The sequence below is a fragment of the Molothrus ater genome, chromosome 5 (genome assembly GCF_012460135.2).
Source record: "Molothrus ater isolate BHLD 08-10-18 breed brown headed cowbird chromosome 5, BPBGC_Mater_1.1, whole genome shotgun sequence".
NCBI classification, from domain to species: domain Eukaryota; kingdom Metazoa; phylum Chordata; class Aves; order Passeriformes; family Icteridae; genus Molothrus; species Molothrus ater.
In genome coordinates this window covers 66927866-66949229 of record NC_050482.2, presented here as the reverse complement: position 1 = coordinate 66949229, position 21364 = coordinate 66927866, and the positions used below count along the sequence as shown (strand labels likewise).

Below are 21364 nucleotides of genomic sequence, written 5' to 3'. Positions count from 1 at the left end.
GGTCCTTCCATTCCTCTCTTCCCACTTTCTTTCCCCAAGCCCAGAAAAAGCTCTTGCATTTTGGACAGTCACCAAAATAACCTTGTTGTCCAATGAAACATTATTTGTATCAAAGCTCAACCTCAAGCAACACATTCAAATGGCAAAAGAGCATCAAGAGAAACACAAAGCAAGTTGTACCACCACTGCTGATTCTAAGTGTGGAGAAGATACATTTCATTAAAACCACTGTTTAAAAGCCAATTTGGTACTCCAGCAATCTCTCACCAAAAGAACAGCTAGTCCCAGGAGGAACACTGACCATTTTTTACTTTTAACACAAAAGCCCTACCAATATTTCAGACAAATCTGAACACAGACCAGATGGTTGCTAATGCCTCATTACTTCATAGCAACCTGGTTAAGTTAAAGAGATCCTAGTATAGACTTGGTGGAAAGACACCCCCATGAATGCTAATTCTTAGAACCACGTGGAGCAGGTCTAAAAGCAAGGTTTCCCTTTTAGTATGACTTATAAAAAGCAGTGAAATTGTGGAAGGGTTTGCTCCTGTAACCTGAGGATAGGATGCAGGTGGTCCTGATGAAAGCGAGGTGGACAAGGCCTGCTGAGTTGAGGCTCCCTGGGGGAAGCAGATGAAGAGCTGCGACTCCTGCAACACCTTCTGAGGCAGCTGAACAATGGGCAATGAGAAGTCTGAACCAAAAGCAGAAGATGATCCCCCTGTAGGGGGAGGAGACTGGAAATCACCAGTGTCAGAGGAAGTCAGCTGTGAGGAATCACTGGAGTATTCTGGGCTTCCTTCTGGCCAGCTGCGCCTGGCAGAGCCCCCTCTGGGACCCACTACCCCAGCACCAAGATAGTGACACTGCTCTTCTGTCACAGGCTGAAGCCGACCATGCGACCCTACGCCTTGGCTGGACTCCTCATGGCTGGTCTCCATAGAGCCCCGGCGACTCCTGTAGGCCCGCGGGGGCAAAGCCGCCCCTTCTGCCGGAGCAGAGCTCTGCGTGTGCACATGGAACTCAAAGACACAGCTCGCTCTGCCATCGGCACTGTGGGAGAGCACAGCCGGGGCTGAGTGCGGAACAAACACCTGGTGGAACGTCATCTGAGCTGCCTCTGTGCTCAGGGGAGCTGAAACACTGGATAATGGAGAAAGGGGACCCAGCCCAGAATCCAGCCTCAGGCTCTGAACGTGTCGTGCCAGATATGTTTGCCCCGATTGAAAGTCGAACACAGAGCTTTGTGGAGGACCACCTTGCCCATGGTTTGACTCAGAGACCTGCTTCAAATGCTGTTCAGTCACGTGAGAGTTATAAGCTACTTGATCATACTGCTCCGATACCTGTGATGGATAGTGCATGCCCACCAAATATACAGCTTCTGGATGCATCCTGTAGTGAGCATCCTCTGGAGGTGTTGGTCCAGATCTATAGTCACTGTGGACAGGAGCTTGCTCAAACACAGGATTAACTTGCACATGCAGAGGCTCTCCAGCGACTCTCTGAGCTGCTGTGCCCAGCATAACAAATGCCTCTGGAGTCCAATTGGTGGGACTACCACCAGGTGGAACTAAACTCTGGCCAGTCTTCAGCAATGGCTGGAAGTGGCAAGTTTGGGCTTCCAAAAATGAAGTGCTCTTGCGCCGCTGAGCAATTGCCACCTTCGGCGGGCAGACAGGTGGTGGTGAGAAAGACACCGGCCGTTCATGAACGGTTGGGAAAAATATCTGTGAATCTGGGAACGGTGGTGTTCCCCCACGAGGATGCTGAGGCTGTATTGACATGAACAAGACAGGTAATTCATACATTAAAAGTGAAAGCACATCAACATGCACAGTTCACTAGGCAGTTCTGTGAAGTAACTTTATAGAATTTATACTCAATTCATGGTCAAAAACATACAGTACTTAGGAAATTTAGGTGAGTTGTAAATATCCATTAAATACATCCATGGCAGGCATAGCTACAATTGGGAACATTTGCTGGTGTTAGAGCTGCTTTTCCAGTTCAATTCCAATAGTTCACAGAAAGAAACCCATTTTGCTCCTGACAATGGAACGAGACTTGCTGTCATGGCCTATCCATTGTGATCAGTGCTTGAAATCCAATCAAACCCCTGAGGTCACTGCCATATGTGGAATAAGAAATTCAGAACTTGAGAACAGCAACAATGCAAAGCCTCTAATTTGCACTCAGATGATGACATTAGATCTTAGTACTTTCCAATACAAAAGCCACAGTGCTAGTGTCCTGTACGCTATCCAAAAAGCTAAAAGGAAATTTTTTGTAAGACAAAATCGCAATAAACTTTATTCAATTAAAAATAAGTTGATTAAATTTATAATAATTTATCATCTTAAAATATCATTTAATATCATATTTTGTAAGACAAAAACCATCATTTAATCGCTTATGATCATACTTTTTCATATAAGAAATTAGCATTCACTGAAACAAACTTAACTATTCCCTGGACAATAAAACATCCATAGGTTTAATAACAGCAGAGTCCTCAGGCAATTCCACTTCATCTGAGGTGCTGCTTCAGAGGAGGCTCATCTTATTTGAGAGTTGTAGGGAATATTTCACTAAAGAGAGTTCTATGTAAGAACATCAAATAATTTAGTAATTTTGCATCTTTTTATCTCTGCCTGCAGTATGCCCAGAGACAATATATGCTCTTCCCTAATGGAAAAAAAAATTTCAGGAGCCAGTAGTAAGTGTAACGTTCAAGACATATGGCATTTATGAGCTTTTCAAGTTGCTTTTTCACATTGTTTACTTTCTCCCCAGCCTCTTTTGTCCAGAAAAGCAGCAGCAAATTTCCATATTGACTGATGCTAATGAGAAGGTCCTACAGATTAAGTACTTGGCCTATGTTCTAAACCTGGTTCCAATTACTTCATTTACACAAAAATGCTTCTCAAAATTTATCTTGTGTAAACCGAAGCTCAAAATGGAAAGGAATCTTCCTCCTCTATTGTACATTATCTTTCCACCTGACTTTGTAAGAAATGTGAAACTACTGCTCCTTCCCATTAAGAAGTTGAAGTGGCATTTCTGATAAGAATTTAGAAAAAATACCTCAAAACTATTCATACTTTAAATATCTAATATCACTATCATAGCTAGCCAAAGCTTTGAGAATAAGCAGCCACAACAATCAGGCTTTAAAAGCTTGTTGTTTTGTGAAGGGCTTAATTAACATTCAGTGTTTATTAAGAAGTTGAAAAATAAAAGTCTTCTGACTTTGGGTATTAAGAACTAGTCTTCCCTTTACCTTCTATGGTACAACTGGGTAATTTACATGTATATTGTCCTAAAAGACAAGATACAAGCAGTCAGCCACTGTTTGATAATATTTACCAGTACTGCTTCATAGAAATAAATAAAAATAACAAAATCAACATTCCAGCAGCACAGTATAAGGCATTGACTTTTCAATTTCTCCCTTTAAAAATGCCCAGAGCCCAGGATGTATTTAATGATAACTTATCTTACTGTGCCAGGAGGCAAATGGTAACACATACAGGACTGACAGAGAGGGAGGGCAGGCTGGAGCGTCGATGCTTGCGTGGAGAGGCAGAGTGCATGGGCAGGACACTTTCCAGGGCTTTAGAAAGCTTTTCTGCAAAGGTTTCTTCAGGGACAGTCCGAAGGTAGAAAGGAGAAAGAGGTGCAGACAGCGCTGGTGGTGGGGTGCAAGGAGCACTGAGAGGGATGCAGGACATACAGGGAAGAGCAGGAAGGTGGGGGACACAAACTGACATGCTACGACCACGTTGAGGCTAAAGGAGGAAAACAAAAGTTAAGAATTGAACACTTAAAAAAAAAAAGTAATAACAAAACCAGCAAAAACTATAATGAGGTAGAAAAGAAATGAAGACATACAATGGAAGGCCCAATATTGACTAATATGTGGTACCACAAGATATGAGAATGCTGAATGAATGCCAGGACGCACTGGGAACAGGCTGTGTGCACCTCTGAGGAGCCCAGTTTGCCTTAGGTTACTGAGCAGTGTGGAAAGCTCCCTAGAACCCTCGTGAGAAACACATGGAAGGCACATCAGACAGAGAATATTCTCCCTTGGACTACAAGACACAGCCCTAGTGTGTGTACTCAAAGCACCTGGTAGTCTGACAAGTAAAAACTTAGATACTAAATGAGCTTTCAAGCACTGATTAGTTATTAGAGTGAATGTGTGTTTACAGGTGTCACCCAGTTCTACTGGAGCAGTGCCTCTGCCCAAATTATGAATTAATGAATGCAGCTGGCTCTTTATTAACTGAAACTTTACCATAAAAATTTAAACCTTACACTTTCTACAACATGAGTTGCGGAAAAAACTCAAGTTTAATCCGTGGAAAATTCTGTAAAATTAGACTTAGACAACCATCTTCCAGATGCTGGGCCAATAAAAACATCTGGATTTTTAAATTTTGCCATAATCCAAAAGGTCAAAATCCAATCAAATTGGAAGAAACAGAATAAAGTTTTGAGGTGGGATTTGCATTTTTTGGTTCAGGGGCTTCCGTTATTGCTTTTTTTTTTTCGGGGGGAGGGGCTGTATTGTGTTTTGCTGTGGATTTTTTAAGTGAATGAAAATATATTTTTAGAGAGGCAGTGTATGTTTCTTATGGAGGTAATCCACAACATCTCAAACTAAATAAAATAAAATACAGACCTCCAGAGATAAAACAGCAAGATATTCAGTGGAGATCTGACTTTCAAGATTTGCATTGTGAGAAATCTTGCTAAACTGATTAAATTTTGGGAGAGAGGTAGAAAAGAACTCAATTAGTGAACTAAATACATCATCTATTCCAAGGCAGGAGTAGTTATACATCATTCCTGACTCTAATTCATCCAAATAGCTCAGAAGCATCTGCACTGATGGAAATCACAATACTTATCTATCTTTGTTGAGTATTAACCCCTTCCCAAACAACAATTCCATGCTGCAATTTAGGCTTATCATTCCTTATTCTATCTAAGAACAATGTTGTGATCTGATCAGCCTCTCCTTATTTCATAGCAGCCTTCTAGAGCTTTCTCTTTGCTCAAGCTTATCTTGTATAGACTCAATTATTTCAGTCTTCCCATATAAACCACATTTTTTGTATTTCCCCTGGGTTTTTTTTTAAAACTCTCCTCTGAATTTTCTCCCAAGCCACCCTCCAATTCACTCAACCAAGGTGTCCAGGATAGACTTACCAATAGCCAAGAGCAGAACTACTATTTCATATAATGGGATGTTTGCCTTTTTCATGACAGCATGATGTTTTTGACCATGTCCAGCTTGTGGGTCCAGTGTAATCCCTGACCTTTTCAAAATTTATTTTGCAAAATGGCTGCCTAGCCCGTGGTTACTCATTATGTACTTGTGTAGCTGATTATTTCAGTTTAAGCACCAACCTTGTTCTTGTCCTGATCAAATTGAATTCTGTGCTTCTTTTTAAGGCCATTTCTTCAGTTGTCAAAATAATTTTGATCTGTCAGCCCCTTCCCAACAAAGGGCCAGTAGTCCCTGTAGTCTGCCAGCCTCCTGGTACCACTGTTGTCACCACACAGCATTGAGCACGTTTTTGCAGCAAACTACACAGCTTAACTATTCCTTTATCATGTGCTTGTTGCTCTCCCTCCTCCTCCCAAAAGATTCTGGTCTTTCAACCTGGAAGCCAGCCATCCTAAGAGAGTGACATGGCTTCTGGCCCAGTATGTGCCCACACTCCAAAATATGGCCTACCCAGAAGAGCAGCTTATTTAGAGGGATTAAGAACTCATCATCAAGGACTAACAGTACCACGCACCTCAGGTTAAGTGTCTTTGAAAAAGATGGAGATGCTTTGATTGTGGGTGATAGCAGCCTGTTTGCCAAAATCCTAGATACACCAGTGACTCTGTAATAAAGCCTACAACCACAGGTACCAGAAGTGAGGACCCTCAATGTTAAGTGTCACATCTTCTCCTTTATGGTGTTACTACATTATACCATAATGTCTGCCTCAATCTTGGATTTTTATTTGTGTAAAAAACAAGCGACAAGGGAACCACTGAAGACAATATAAAAGTAGCAGAAGTTCTACTCCAGAATTAGAATAGATTTCTGCATACTCTCTTACTCAGATCTAAAAACATACTAAGGAAAAAACATACCAAAATAAAAGGGCAACACAAATGAACATAGTAGGAAAAGTATTTGTGCCCAGTGCAGACTTTCCAGGGAAAAGGAATACACATGATGAGCAAATCAACACAAGCTAGAAATAAAACTGGGAACAAGGATGTGGGGTCTTTTCAGTCTGGAGCTCTCACATGCAACATTCTGTAACAGTTAAAAAAGTCTTACCTGCACAATCTGTAATCAAAGCCTCACAGAACACACAAAGCAATTTCATGCAGTGGCTTCAATTACTCTAATCCCTTCTTCAAACTAAACCAGCAGCTTGATCCCTGGTAACTTCATATACACATACACACACCACCTTCCCAAGCAAGATTAAATGCTTATTTTCAAGAGGTAGTCTTGTTCTGAGGGTGTTACTTCTATTCACAAAAATGACTAACCCATTCCTCTGCTTAACTGCAGCCAAGTTTAAATAAAAGCTTTAAAGGCAAAAACGCTCTTGCACTTTCCCCTCCTCCTCTAAAATCAGTCATCTTACAAAAAAAAAAAAAGCCCCTGAACTCCTCCCATGCAGCATCTGCATCCTAGGCAAAACAAAACATACATGGAAGATGGCCTGGCAGATTTCCTCTCACCTTTCAGCAGACACACAAAACCAAGTAACCCCATGCATTTGCAGCGCTGTGAGGTGTGGCTTACCGCTGCAGGTGGCTGATAACCTCCATGCTGCTGGGACTGCACTTGGCCAACTGGAGCTGGGTATCCCTGGACTCCAGTGCTTGAGACTGACTGCTCATGCTGGGAACCAAAGGACACAGCCTGCTGACTGCCCACAGATTCAGTGTACACAGATGACCCCTGGCCACTGTCAACTGTTCCGTCAGCTGCAAAAGTTAAGGATAAAAATATGCATTGTCAAGAACTGTGGTCTGGATTAAAAATTTAAATATTCTATAATTGATCAAAGATTAAATTTATTTTTGTGCCATGTCACACAGACCTTTATTAGCATTTCACCACTTGTAATATTTAAGCTGATTTCAAAATCTTTTTTCTTCCCTTATGCCTTCCCCTAAAACCCTGAAAAAATTACTAATTTCTTGAGTTCTTTGGGAACATATTTAAGAACAAACTATATTTCCTACAAAAGTCTAGACTAGAAATAGAAACCTAAATTCCACATTGTTATGAATGCTCTTTCAAGATTTATTAATCATTATTTTTATTTAACTTTATGCAGACATTTAAACAGTTGTGTTGTGCTGGCTGGCAGATGCACCGTGTAGGCAGAGTAGTGAACTAGGCACAATAGATAACCAAGATTTTAAATTGGCTAATGTGCAGACAGTAATTTGCTTTTTAACTTCATCATTCTAATACAGAAGCTGTCACCTTCCATCATGATTCAAACACTGATTCAAATGCTGGGATGGCAGAAGAAAAGATAGGATTATAAATTCATCTTTTCACGTACACTATGCAAAACAGAAAATCAAGATTTTTCAGAAAGGAAATTATGAGCTGAACTACTTGTAGATTAATCTCATTTCTACTTTAAAAGTAAATTAACAAGGATTCAAATAAGAGGTTGTAATAGCCAGATCTGCACTGGTGCAGGAGCATACAGCCTTCTGCAGGGCCAGAATACACTGTCTCTGTAGGAGGGCAGCCAAACCAAGGGCAGGTGTTCATGCTTTAGTATGTTCACAGTTCATTCAGTATATTGCCTTGAAACAAAGAGAAACCATTTTGCGCTAAGACACCGGGCTGTGAATTGTGCCAAGGCTTGGCTCAGCTAAGCCACAGGAATGCATCTTATGTTGCTGTGCTTTCTAGTGGCCTACTGTTCTTCAGCAGCAGCAATGGCAGACAGCATCATCTTAGGGCATTTACTGCTATATCCAACAAAAATGTAAAACTAATGGGAGGAACTGTGTAAGTGCAAGAGCTCCTAAAGCAACTGACTGAGGCACTTACAAAGAACAGATATACTGGGTTGCTGGAACTGCAGCTGTTGGTGTTGATCGGCTTCCGGCTCTTCAGGCTCCACTTGTGTAGAAACTGACGCTGAAGCAGTAGGGACAGGAGTAGTACCAGTGACAGACTGGGGATGCTTTGACCCTGCATGGGAAGCACTTGATGGCTGCTGCTGCTCCAGCTGCTGCTTCTGACTCCCTTCTTCCTGAAGGACGTTCTCCTGTTCTTCTTGCACCGACTGGCGCTGCTCTCGCTTGCGCTTAATCAAAGATACCCTGTCCTTGATAGCCTTCGCCATTGTCTTGTGATCCCCTTCACAGACATAGCCAGACTCCACCTGAGGGAGGACACATGCACAGAATTCACACTGCCACAGACTGCCCCCTCCCAGTGCTACAACAAAGCTCTTTCTGGCACTACTCATCTACACACTTGTGAACTCCTTTATTTCTAGACAGGAACAGCAAAAGCAGGGGCTGACAGACCACATCCCACTGGCACAGAACAGCACTACTTCCAGAGCTTTGTCAGACCACCAGCACTTACCATTTCCTGCGCCACATCCTCTGGGACATCTCTTTCCAAATCAAATGAAAACTCTATTGCCTCGTTATCTTTATATTTGCCCTTGAGTTTTTTGATGTCTTCAATTCGGAGCCAGAGTTTAATGGCAATTTTTTCTCCATCATCTTCCTCTGCAAGTTCTACCCGTACTCCAGTCTCTTCTTGGAAGAAAGCATGATTCAAAAGGTCCTTAATAGCATATCTGGATATTGGGAAAGAATGTAGAAAGCACATTCAGCTATCAGGATTTCATAAAATATTAAGGAATAACCTTGCCAGATGCTCCCCTGATTTATTCTCTACATTTTATGCTGTTTTGAACCACCTTATGTGCATTCTGTTGGCATAATTAGAAGATTTGTCCTGAAGGTACAAAAGAGATTTACAAACACATCATTAACAATTGTAGCTAACAGCTTAAATGAAATGTCAAAAATAAGTGAGGTACAACAACAAAATTAACTTCAAAGGAGAAAAAAATACTAAATTGTTTAAAAACAAGAAAAAGAACTGAAACTAAAAATAGAGAGCAACACCATCAGATGTAAAACTTCTAGAGTTAATAGAATGGGATGAATAAACATCCATGAACAAAACCAGTTCTGAACAGAACAGAGGGCAACTAAAGGGTAGCTGAAACAGTCTGAAATTGACATTCAGTAAGCAACAATCATGGAAAAGCAGAAAACAAAACAAATCCCACAAATAAGCCATCAGCACAGTTAGAGATTTCCTATAATGGTGTAAGTTAACCACCTGAGGTAGAAGTCATCTTGCAGAAAATATGGATTAAAATGAGCAGCAAAAATTTAAAACTTGGAGTCCTCAAAATGATCAATCGTATCAACAGAATCAAAGGGACACAAAATCCCAAAGGATTACAGAACAACCAACCAATGCAAACACCTGGAAACCCAGAAGGACTGTCCCTCCACTACTCTGCTGATTAGGTCTAAGTTTTATTAAAAGCAATAAAATTTCTGAACAAACTGACATGGATGGTTACTATGGCATTTGCACTTTGCCTGCCACCGTTAATCCTCTTAAACAACCACTGAATAGGAATCTACCAAAGATCAGAAGCTGCAGAAGTAATACCGGCTTCCCAACTTTCACCAGAACAACAAGGACCTCAGGAACCAACTGGATTTGGTATCATCAAGAGGACAGAAAGGCCTCAGACAGCAGCTGGTACCTCTGCAAAGCAAGTACTTACCTTTCACCTTTGTTTTGCCGAATGCATCCCTCAATAATCTCCTTCACTTCAGGGATTGCTACTTTATCAAAGCTGGCTGGCTTGACACCCTGAAACACACAAGTAACAACTGAGAAACTGCAAGGACCATTTGATTTAAGTTTTGATTGTGTTGACAAACCATGTATTTTTACTCTCTAGATAACTGACCTAAGTAACTAGTGCAAATTAAGGCAAAGTCTGACCCCAGCACTACTGCTCATTTGTTTGTTAGTCACTTTGCAAACGTTCCACACACACCCCTTTGCATTTCCCAGCTACATTTCTGCAACAGAAGGCATTGGCACTTGGGTGCTCAAGTTATGACAGGAGAACTTTTTAGTTTCCATGGAAGTTGTGCAGGTTAGAGGGAAGTACACAGACTGGACTGAGAATGGAAGGAAATGGTTCCTATGTAACACTAATGCCAGAAACCACAGGATTAATTTACCAGTCTTCAAAGCATCCTGTTGCTTCCCAAAATGTTTCCAACCTGCCATTATATGAAGTAATTTTTTTACAGGAAAAATCTTGGCCTAGGTTTTTTATTTAATAATCTGACTAGATCATTAAATAACTTGTCCAATGTTAAAAAAAAAACCCAAAACAACAAAAACCTTCCAGCATCTTAGCTCTCCCCCAAAGCCCTACTATACCCAAACCACACTCCTGCATCACTGCTGTTGTGAGTTCAGGGAAATGAGCTTACAGTACAGGCTGTACAAAAGCCCTTCCACGATACACAGCAAGCCTTTTTCCAATACACTCTAAACTACAGGGGAAAAAGAAAACAAAACCTAAATAAGATTAACCACCCAAAGCTGTAAAACATGCCATGAGATGTGACCATCTGGGAATTCTGAAAAACATTTCAGGCAGAGAGCCAAGCTTCATCACTTAATCACAGCCAAAAGTGGTATTTTGGGGCCAATGGTCCACAACAAAATCTGGCACCCCATTTTATTTGATTCAGCCTTTAGTTTCAAACTCTGTATTTAAAACAGCAGAATGAGAGAGAGGATGAAGACATGCTGTTCAAATGTTTGAACAGAGTTGGTGTTTTCAAGCTAAACAATCCTGAAATTATACACCTGATACATCTGACCCTGTGTCACTGCTGAATGACAACTGAACACAAAGTGAAAACCACATCTCTGACGTACAGAAATAAATGAAGTAGCAGTACAAGCACTGTGATTCGTACCCTAAACAGAAACTTCTCCCAATATCCTACAAAAACTGGTGACATCCAGACATGATCCTTCCCCATTCCTCTATTGTGAGCAGGAAACAAGCCTTGAAACAGAAAAGTTTGAGTCTAAACCCCAGTCTTTGCACCTACCGACCCTGTAGGCAGAGCTCTTAAAAGGAAAAAAAAAAAAGCCAACACAAAAACCCTACACTGTAGAAAGAAAACAATTTATTTGATAAAAACCAGTATGCTCTTATAACAGGAAGTTATCTATTTCTTTGGTCTAAAATTTGCCCTTGTGAAACTCTAGCAATTGAAATTCACAGCACTGCAGACTATACTGTGACTAGAATAAGCACTGAAACACAGCCTGCCAATGAATTAGCTGAATACTTTTAGAAGCTTTGCTGACTATTAAGCCTTAAGAAAATCAATGCCCCAGGTGATAAAACATCAGATCCAAGTAAGGATGGGTAGGTTTCAGACTGTAACCAGGCCTTATATAAACCTCCAGCTTCCAAGCAGGACACAGAGCTCTCCACTCTAAAGGGATTTATAAATCTGCTCATAGAGTTGACTTGTCAAAGGTTCCACCTTTCATTATGACCACACTTAAAACAGTCCCAGAAGTTCAGGTTTCTACATGGAATGTAGATATTTCTATATATAATTAAATGCTCTCCTGTATAACATATATAACCCATGCAATAATTATTCAACTCCTTACTGCATATATTCCCATCTAAATTTGCCCAAGTTTAACACATGCAAGTCTTTTAAATAGCTCAAGTCTCAGACATAGCAGTCTGCACTGACATTCATTTACACTGTGGCAGCAGAAGGATGATGTCAGATCTCTGACAATCTCATTTCAGAAAACTAAAAGCTAACATGAGGAAGACAACTGGTACAGAAAAATATCAGCATAACAAAGCCAGGATTTGATTTTTCTTGTTAATTATTGTACCACATGCTCTGTTCTTGCACAGAGCCTGAAAAGTTAAAGCTAAGGATAGATTTTAAAATCAGAAATTGTCTGCTACCCTGCATTTCTCACTGCTGAAAGAAATTAAGCACTTGTCCAAAATCATCAGGCCCTTCCATGAGGACCATTTTACAATACTCCATTCTAGGAATTCCAAACCAAGAGGGCAGTTAAAAAGTGAAGCTCCTGTCAGCCTCCTTTAGCAGAGCTTCCATGTTCCAAATGCTCCTCAGAAAATCTGGGAGAATACCACACAAGGGCCTGGGATTCTGTGTTCAGGCAGCTCCCTATTTCTCACTTTGCTCCACAGTCCATGAGAAGGGCTGCCTAAGCCACCTCTGCAGCTCTGGACAAGCACTCCCCAGATACTCAAGTTCATCAGCTTTTTAAACCCTTTTTTTCCCTTCTGCAAGCACCAATGGAAGTGTCCAACTATTTTATACCACAAGACAGGGGTTCTATAAATGATTAAAACTCAATAAATCAGTGAAATCTTTTCTAACCAAGAGCTGCCTACACTACAGCTTAATCTGCCATCACACAGAAATCCAAGGGAGGCCAGGCCCTGGCATTCACATAACCTTGATGTGTTCTTAAGACTGCACGAGCTGGGCAGCCAAGCATACCTTCAGCAGTTTCTGAACCCAAAGGCACTCAAGGAAATACAGTGTTTCCTGCTTTCACCACACTAAAAATGGTCACATTCCTATGTGCTGCTCCTGGTCCCCTTAGAACAAGCACAGGACAACTCAAATCCTAATCTACAAGTCCTGTTTCCCAGTGGCAGTTCATTAAGAACTAGACAGCCAAATCCACTAGCCTGATTTCCAAGTTTGCTAAACAAAGAGCAGGAAGAGCTCTTGCAAAAGGAAAAAGAGTAGACAGGTATAACAGGCACACATGAAAAATCAGCATTTTCTCAAGCTACTGCTCTAAATTGCACAAACTGACAGTGCTGCTGAAAGTAACAGTGTCCTTTTCTCCATTTCCCAGTCCCACACCAGTGTAATTTCCTTTATTTTGCCAGCAAGCACATTAATACAGTTGCATAATGAACCAAATCACAGCATGTATCAGACTTGAAACAAATCCAACCAAAAAAGGTAGCAGCAGCTTCCAGTGAGCTGAAGTTTCCTACACTGCTGCTTGAGCTCTCAGGCTTACAGAAGGACAGTCAGGACAGAACTTCTTATTTTGAAAGAAGCATCGATTTAAAATAAAAATCACTGAACACTTAGATTTTGAGAATACCTCTAAAATATGGATGTTTATGCAGGTAGCTACAGATACAAAACTAAAAACTCACAGTTTGCATATTAAGAATAAGAAAGATTTCATATTTCACTTATCTTAGATGTGATAAAGTTTGTGATTTTATCAGATTTTAACCAGGTGAAAAAACATGTCAAAAATTCAACATACACAGTTATTTGATGAACTACAAGCAAGTTATGTATTCTTAAAAACACTAAATTTCCAGGAAACTTTGAAACCCCAAAGTATATCTATAGCTTATATTCAGGCATCACCTGACTATAAGCTATATAGAACTCTTCCACAATTTTTTGCCTAGAAATACGTAATATTTTGCATTAATTAGATCACCAGATTACTGAGTCAGTAGTTTAACATCTTGTTCTAATGCAAGAGATGCTGAAAAAATCATTTACTTCCGTAGAGAAGGTACAATCAATGCTGTATAACTTCTACAACAAATCAAAATGAAGGCAGATGAAGTGTTAACATACCCTCAGACATTTTAAATTTAATAAAAAATGCTTAGATTTGGAACAAAACCATAGGTAGAAAATAGCAGAATCAATTAATGTTCCAACCTTATGGTCAGGATTTTAATTTACATTTTAAAAAATTACAGGGGAAAAAGTCAAGTCAAGTTTAAAAGCTAAAGAACCAAGCTAGACAAATGTAAAACAGCTCAAAAGATTCATAGAGAACTCTGATTCACCTCCAAAACACTTTCCTGCAGCTACATGCACTTGACAGAGCTGAAATTCTTACTCACCTCTTTAGCACAATCCTTGTGAGAGCAGCAACAGTGGGAATTAACAATTACAAAAATGGGACAGATCTCTCTTTTTGTGAAATCCATCAGGAAAAGAGAGCCACACACACCAGAGTTAGCAAGGTGCTATTTTCCGATGGGACTCCACTGGGCTGTGGACTTAACGCACAGCAGAAGGAAAGCAGACAGCAAGGTTAGAAGGGAGCATTGTTTTCTCTTTGACATCTCTTGCTATTTTCCAAGTCCAGTACATGAGGCTGCAGAGGTTTGAGCTCAATATCTGCTTTTGTCACTCTAATGCTGATTAGAAAGAATCAATATAAGCAAGAGGTAAGCAGGTGCCTTTCTGCCTGCCCAGCCAGCTGCGAGAGGAGGAAGAAGGGACAGCAGAGGGATCCTTTACTTCCTGCATGTCCCCACCCACCCACTTGGCTGCTCTGCCTACTCTCCACCCAGGTTTTCTGCAAGAGGGTAAGGCTGGGAGTGTGATCATCATGCAGTTCCCTCCTGCTGCTGCACAAGTTCCTCTTTGACCAGGGCAAGTAAGTTGGTCAGTGTGTTGTGCAGGGGAATGAAGGCAGCTGCTGCTTCTCCTCTCCCTTCCATGGAGCTACAAGCAGCACACACACAGCTGACTGCCATTCAGTCTAACTAAACACAAGTCAGCACTACAACAGTACCATGCATTTTGCTACCAGTGGCAACACCATCTAATTTCTTTTCCTTTTTCCTTAATGTAAGGGCACAGAGATTTGAAGGTGATTTTTAAACTGCTGGACAACATTAGAAAGCTGCATTGTTGCTTGGTTTACACCACATGCTCACAAACAATCCAGAATTGTAGTTTCTAGTATCTCTCACTAGACTTCAGAACTCAACTTGGAAGTTCAGTTGTTTTCTTCTTTTGATACCTAGTTCCAAGCAACCATTGTAAAACCTGTTTATTAATCAAATGAGCTGGCCATAGCTTCAGGGTTTGGGTTTTTTATGGTAAGGACATAAGGAGCAATGCTAAGAAAGATCACATACACCATTTTAAAGATGAAGTTAGCAAATTAATTTTGTCAAACTAATGGTGATGAACTGTTATAAAATGCAATTTAGAATTATCAAGATCACTCTTCACCCTAAAATACCATTTTCAGTTCCTCAAGTATACCCCCCTAATTATACCAGTGGTGCTTTTATAGTATACACCATCAGTGTTGCAAAAGCAACATTCCACACACTTAATCAAGGCTACACTTTTCTGGGGTACACAGCATGACCTGCAAAGAACATTCAACATTTCAGCTTTTGACAAGTCAAGTCTACCTGTCCCAGCAGAACCCTAACTCTTGCTTGGCTCTTTTCAAAGATGCCGTAATTCTAAGAGCGTGGAAAGAATTCTACAGTAACTGATTGATCTTCTCAAACAAAATGTTCTAACACTGCAGTCCAGAAGCTAATAGCACCAGCAGCAAAGTCAAATCACACAAACAAAGTAATTAAAATGTCAATATTTCCTTTCTGCTAAGCTGTTACCATTCTAGTTTGAGCCAGTCCCAGGCTGCCACAAACCATTAATTCAGGAATTTAGAGAGAGTTATGATTGCAGTGGAAAAAAAAGATCCAACCTCTTTCCCCCAGTCCCAAAGAAGCCCTCAGGCTATGGTATATATAGCATTTAAATTGGTTTACCCCGTGATCTCCTAAATTTCACTACCTGCAATTAGTTACTTACCCAGCCCTCAAAACCTGCATGCTTAACCATTTCACCACCTCTAAACATTCATCTTAATCCTGCTGCCTATTCTAGGAACAATCTTTCAGATTTAGTTCTTTACTTATTTCACACAGAATGTACCTGAAACTGTTTGATAATTCTCACCCCAGCTGAACTCAATACACAGTATGAAAAGAAAGACTTCAGCTTAACATTTACTCAGCTCAAGAGACACATGGTTTGCCTACAAAGGATGGATTTTCTTGTTCTGGTTAAAAAGCAAACTAGAGTAATTTTTTTAAAGAAATAGAAATGCAACATACTAAACAGAAGTAAAAATTTCGTTTCACTGATGTCAGTATTTTCATAGCAATTAATTCTGCTCAATTGATAATTCTGCCAAGAATTAAATTGGTAAATCCTGCAGAATAAACTCTGTACCAGATCAGTATCCTAGCAGAGTAAACAGCATTACTGCAATGCAAGCAGTGGGAGCAGATGAAAGATTTAGCGAGCCAGAGCCAGCTCATGAGGCACTGTTCAGGCCAGGACAGGCCTTGCTGCCTTCCCTTCTGATCAAAAACAACAACTGCATATTTTGAACCCAACACCTCTTGAACTTGACAGATCTACCATCATCTACATCAAAATTTCCCATCTCATCTATTTGAGAGCTCTATGCCACTGAAACACCTTAAGCAACTGGCCTTCACCCTCTGCAGTGCAGGTGTGTAAGTTATTTAAGTCTCATGATCCTTACCTTTTTCCAAACCAACGGGTAAGTATGTGTGCCCTGAGTTCAGAATCACACTACAATGGCAATGCTGTAGAATTTATACAGGCCTGCTTGCTGCAATTTAGATACCCTTCCTCTTTAATTTACCACCTAACTTAAAAAACATTTCGAGGAATTAACAAAAAAATTAGAGGTCAATCACAACAACAAATTGACAGATGTACAGAATTAAAGTTGTTAAACATACAAGATATATCTTGATTTACACACTCAAACTAATTGCTTCTTCCTGAAGTTAAATCTGTATGAGAGAAGTTTGGTGAAAAGGATAAAACAGACTCCTCATTCCATGAGCAATCTTTGCTCACTATCACCTTCACAAACATATCCTATAGGTGATCAGCAAGCCTTAGAACTGGAGAACACTGACATTGCCTACTCAACCAACTTCTCTGTCAGTGTCTCAATACTGTACTTTTATCTACTAAAGCCAGAGACTTCACAGCATTCAAAGCCTTACAAGACTGCTCTAGTAGGGTACAGTTCTGCTACTTGACTCCCACATGTTTAAGTTTGAACAGGAACTAGTCATAACTCTCCTTAGAAATTCCTGGCTGCAAGCCTTCCCAGCACTCTCAAGACAAAGGCAGTAACTGAAGTTAACTGAAGTGAAAACCCACTGTATTTGTGATGATAATAAAATGCTATGGACTACTGCAGAATATATACTACTCATAATATATATATATTACTATTGCAGAATATATACCACAGCTCAAAGCTACACTCCTGACAAGTGATCCAGCCCAGCAAAAAAACTAAGTTTTTACTCAAGACATGGAAGTCCACTGCTCTTCAGAACCACCAGGTAAAGCAGGTATCTGCTTATTTTAGAAGTCCGAAGAATCTGAAGCTAAGAATATTGTTTCAGTTTTAAAAAACTTATTAATTAATCACAACAGTAATTGCAGCATGTATAGAATACATCAGTCAAGCTCCAGAACAGGAAATTTTGTCACCAGGACAGAGTTTCTCAGTGCACATCTGGCTAACAATTAGCATATTGGTGCATGGAACAGTGGAAAGGGGCTTGTTTAGAAACACAGAGTGTGAGGACAGAGGTTCTTCTGAAACAAAGTCTGATTGGACAAGTAGATCAGGTATTAACTCTTTCACTCTTGCACAAAAGCAAAAAGGTAAGATCAGTTGCACCTATCACACACAGTTCTTTAACCTAACCCTTAGAAGCAGAGGTGCTGCTTCTAATATGAACACCTTGAGCTAGCTCAATGACCCTTTGCTTTACTGGGACTTCAGCTTGAAAATGGCTTTCAAAAAAACCAAAACCAGACATGCCTAGACACACATTTCAGTTTTATAAATTTAGAAATGCCACAGTGACACAATACTAGAACTGTCTGTCTTCTATTTTCAGTATGGAAAACATGTTTTTGAAAAATAAAATTGTATTAGTTGCACCCTCTGTTTTAATCTGCTCCCACTCTGGTAGGAAATCATTGTTCTGCATTCATTTTTAAGTTCATGTACAGTAACTCAAAAGCCAGAGATTAGTTCCACTGGACTTCAAACTGAATTTAAATAATGATGTGACATGGGCCACAAAACCCATCTGGTACCAGAACTAGCCTTTAGAAAGGATTATCTACTTAAAAGGCGTAAGGTAATGTTGCAAACACTAAAAATAGTGCACAATTCCAACAATGCACCAAAAGTCACCATGCCTTTTATTTTCAGACTTATTCTAATAGGAGTGAAGACTTTCCTGGAGTTATCCCATTCCTATCCCTTGCAACTATAGCAGTACAGCTGGCAGGACAAGAAATAGCAGCCTCTGCATTCTTAGTGTCAGTATTTTTAACCAGTGGCACTCTATGACAAATAACATTGAACCATCAGTCTCCCCACAGGAATGTTTCAGTGATTCACCAATCACAGAATTACAATGGTTCTCATCACACTGCAGGCATTTTAAAAACACTTATCACCTCCTTGTTCCTAAGAGCCACCTTCCCATCTCTTGTTAAATTAATCTCAGTTAATGTAAGAACTAAATGGATGTCAGTACAGGATAGAATACTAAATACGAGGATCATAGGTTTAAGAGATCTGATCCTTAACAAGATACTTGATGCTGAACAGTGAGCTACTTTTAGAAAATAATTCAGTTGAATAAGCCTTTTCCCAGAGCACATGGCACAGGATTGCCTCCAGAGGGTTCTGGAATATCCCCAGTGAGGGAGACTCCACACCCTCTCTGGACAATCTGTTCCAGTACATGATCACTGCACAGGAAAGAAGTTCTTCCTCATGTTCAGATGGAACTTCTGGGCATCAGTTTCTGCCCAGGGCCTCTTGTCCTATTGCCTGGCACCACCAAAAACCAGGCCCCATCCTCTGACACCCTCCCTTCAGATACTCAGACATTGGTAAGGTCCTCTCAGTCTTCTCAAAAGGCTGAACATGATGTGCAATACTTTTTCTTTACATTTCACACTTTACGGCCAGAGTAAAGCGTCAAATATAAAAAAGTTTCTTCTTTGAAAGAATACAAGAGTTTACCCTTTCTTCCAATTAATCTTTCCTGTGCTTGGTTGAAGATTTGTAGCCTTTCAATACCTGCTTTCACAAAAGATCACCTTCTCTGTTGGAGGGTTTCCCCCCCTGCTCTTGCACTGACTTTTTTGCAATGCTTTTTTCACTAGAAAGGTTGATAGGAAAGATATCTCCATACCTATTTAAACCAGGTCAAGAAGCCAAGTCATGCAAAGTAAAGAAAACAGCTTTATTCATGCCTAAAAAATGCTAGATATTGCTTCCAGGAAGTAGAAGAAGAACTTAATCATCACTCATTAAGCACTGCAAGTAAAATTAATCATATGTCTAAAGGTTTAGTATTTTTTATTTGCTACTTAAGATCCCTCAGGAAGAAGAAGAAGAAAATAAGAGCTGGAATACTTTGTCCACTGCACCTCTAGTGAAAATGAAGCAGTTGACTGGTCTAGACAGTTATGACACCTAACTTTTAAGACACTAAAGATTCATTTTACCCCAACTGACCAGACTAGAGCACTTGGTAGCTGCCTTGTTTCCAGCAAAGAGAATGACCTTCACCCTAACCAGTGAATTCCAGTTCCCACCAGTTAGGGAAATTAAGGAGTTTTAAACCAGTTAGACACTGCCTGGTCAGGTTACTCATTACGTGCCTTGTTCCCTTAGGCCCTTTTTTAAGCTCTGGAGAACACAGAAGAAAAATGTTATGCCTGCTGTGGAACATTTTAGCACTGAACAACCTTTTTTTTGAAACTCAAAAAATGCAAAATGCTTTTTTTTCCTCCCCTTCTCATCTTAAGGCCAGTTCAGACAACAGACATTTGTTTAGAGAGAACAGACTGGACTTCTGGCAAAAGAAAGGACAAATACAAAACTTCACTATGTCAAAGTAAGCATGGAGAAAATCAAGTACAGAGCACAAGTCCATCAGGAAAATTTAGAAGGTAAGTTTATATGATGGGAAGGGGGGAGAAAAAACAAGGGGGTTTTCTGCTCATACTCAGAGATGATTAGTGGATTTGAAACTGAGGATGGTTTTATTAACTTTTTAGCAATGAACATATTTGGATTTTTACGTTAGTGGTATATATGCAAGAAGAAGGAAAATCTGCATAATAAACATATTAATTGTCTTCTTACTAGTCCTGGGAATAGTCAATCACCTAGCAAATTTAAGCCTTGGGACATCAAAGTATTAGAGATCTAGATTTTGAGGCAACAGCTTGGGTTTCCACGGTCCCACCAGAGGCTGAGGCAAAGCAGCTGCAGTTACTGCAGTTAGTTATGCCTTCACCACACTGATACCCAAACAGACTAAATTAAGAAATCATACTTAAGATGTCTGTTCTATAAATATCTCTTTTTCCATTTAAATGCACGTGTAGTCCATTTTAAGTATCTCCTGTGACAAAGTGTTTAATTGCAATATGCATGGAACAGGTCAAAGAAAATATACCAGTCTCCTGAGAGGAACAAAGTCAGACAGGGAAACCCTCCTGAATTTTACCAAGCTCTTACACCCCTTCTTTTGTTTTTTTTATGCAAGCAAGTACGTAAAAGAATTATATATCTTGATTTCATTTTGCATTGTTGGATACAGAAGCAGAATTGCAAAAAAACATAAGGAAAAAAAAAAACAAACAGAAAAGCAAAACCACAAAAAAAAGAGGAGCCATTCCCTAATCTAGTAGCATTCCACACAGACAGCTGTGCTTGCACAAGAGGGCAGAGGAGAAAAAATGACAAAGGAGAGGAAATCAGTACTTTAACTATAGTACAGCTTGCTATCAATTCATTGCAGATTTAGAGTATTTCTTTTCTGAGGCCAAGCAGGCATCAGTAAGTGCTCACTGGATGCATTCAGTCCCAGCTGAGGAGAAACACTGCTTAAACCTCAGAGATTTCCCCATCCCACAGCAAGGTAAAATTCCAAAGAGCTGCAATTTTTTAAGCACTGACTATTAATTTATTTGGAGCCATTTCCAAAGAACAGCAGAGGATGGCTTCAATAAAGAAACCAGGGTTTTGAGACAAAATTGCAACACTATGATTTAATGAAAACAAAGATAAAGGCTAGATTCCTTTATGCTCGAGTGACAAGCCATGCAGATGTCTTTCCTTTCTAAAGAAACTGCTAGTGAAAGGATCTGGACTGAATACGCTAAAGGGTGCAAGTACAAACAGAGATCAATATTCTGTGTTAAACTGCTGATTTCCTTATCAGAATAGTGAAACAGTTTGGCA

The 21364-nt window shown here is 40.1% G+C and overlaps 1 protein-coding gene across 20 annotated transcripts in view; it reads right to left on the bottom strand.

Moving 5' to 3' along the window:
- WNK1 (WNK lysine deficient protein kinase 1) overlaps positions 1-21364 on the bottom strand; it is a 98370-nt gene that overhangs the window by 34227 nt on the left and 42779 nt on the right. For 11 of the 20 annotated variants that reach the window (XM_054514934.1, XM_054514936.1, XM_054514935.1 and 8 more), the window contains exons 5-10: positions 9891-9979; positions 8657-8876; positions 8111-8447; positions 6833-7017; positions 3534-3791; positions 555-1775 (exon numbers count right to left, since the gene is read on the bottom strand). In XM_054514934.1, the coding sequence (XP_054370909.1) occupies positions 555-1775; positions 3534-3791; positions 6833-7017; positions 8111-8447; positions 8657-8876; positions 9891-9979 (2310 nt within the window). The remainder of the gene's footprint in view (positions 1-554; positions 1776-3533; positions 3792-6832; positions 7018-8110; positions 8448-8656; positions 8877-9890; positions 9980-21364) is intronic. The other 9 variants (XM_054514942.1, XM_036401057.2, XM_036401061.2 and 6 more) reach the window with 3 other exon arrangements.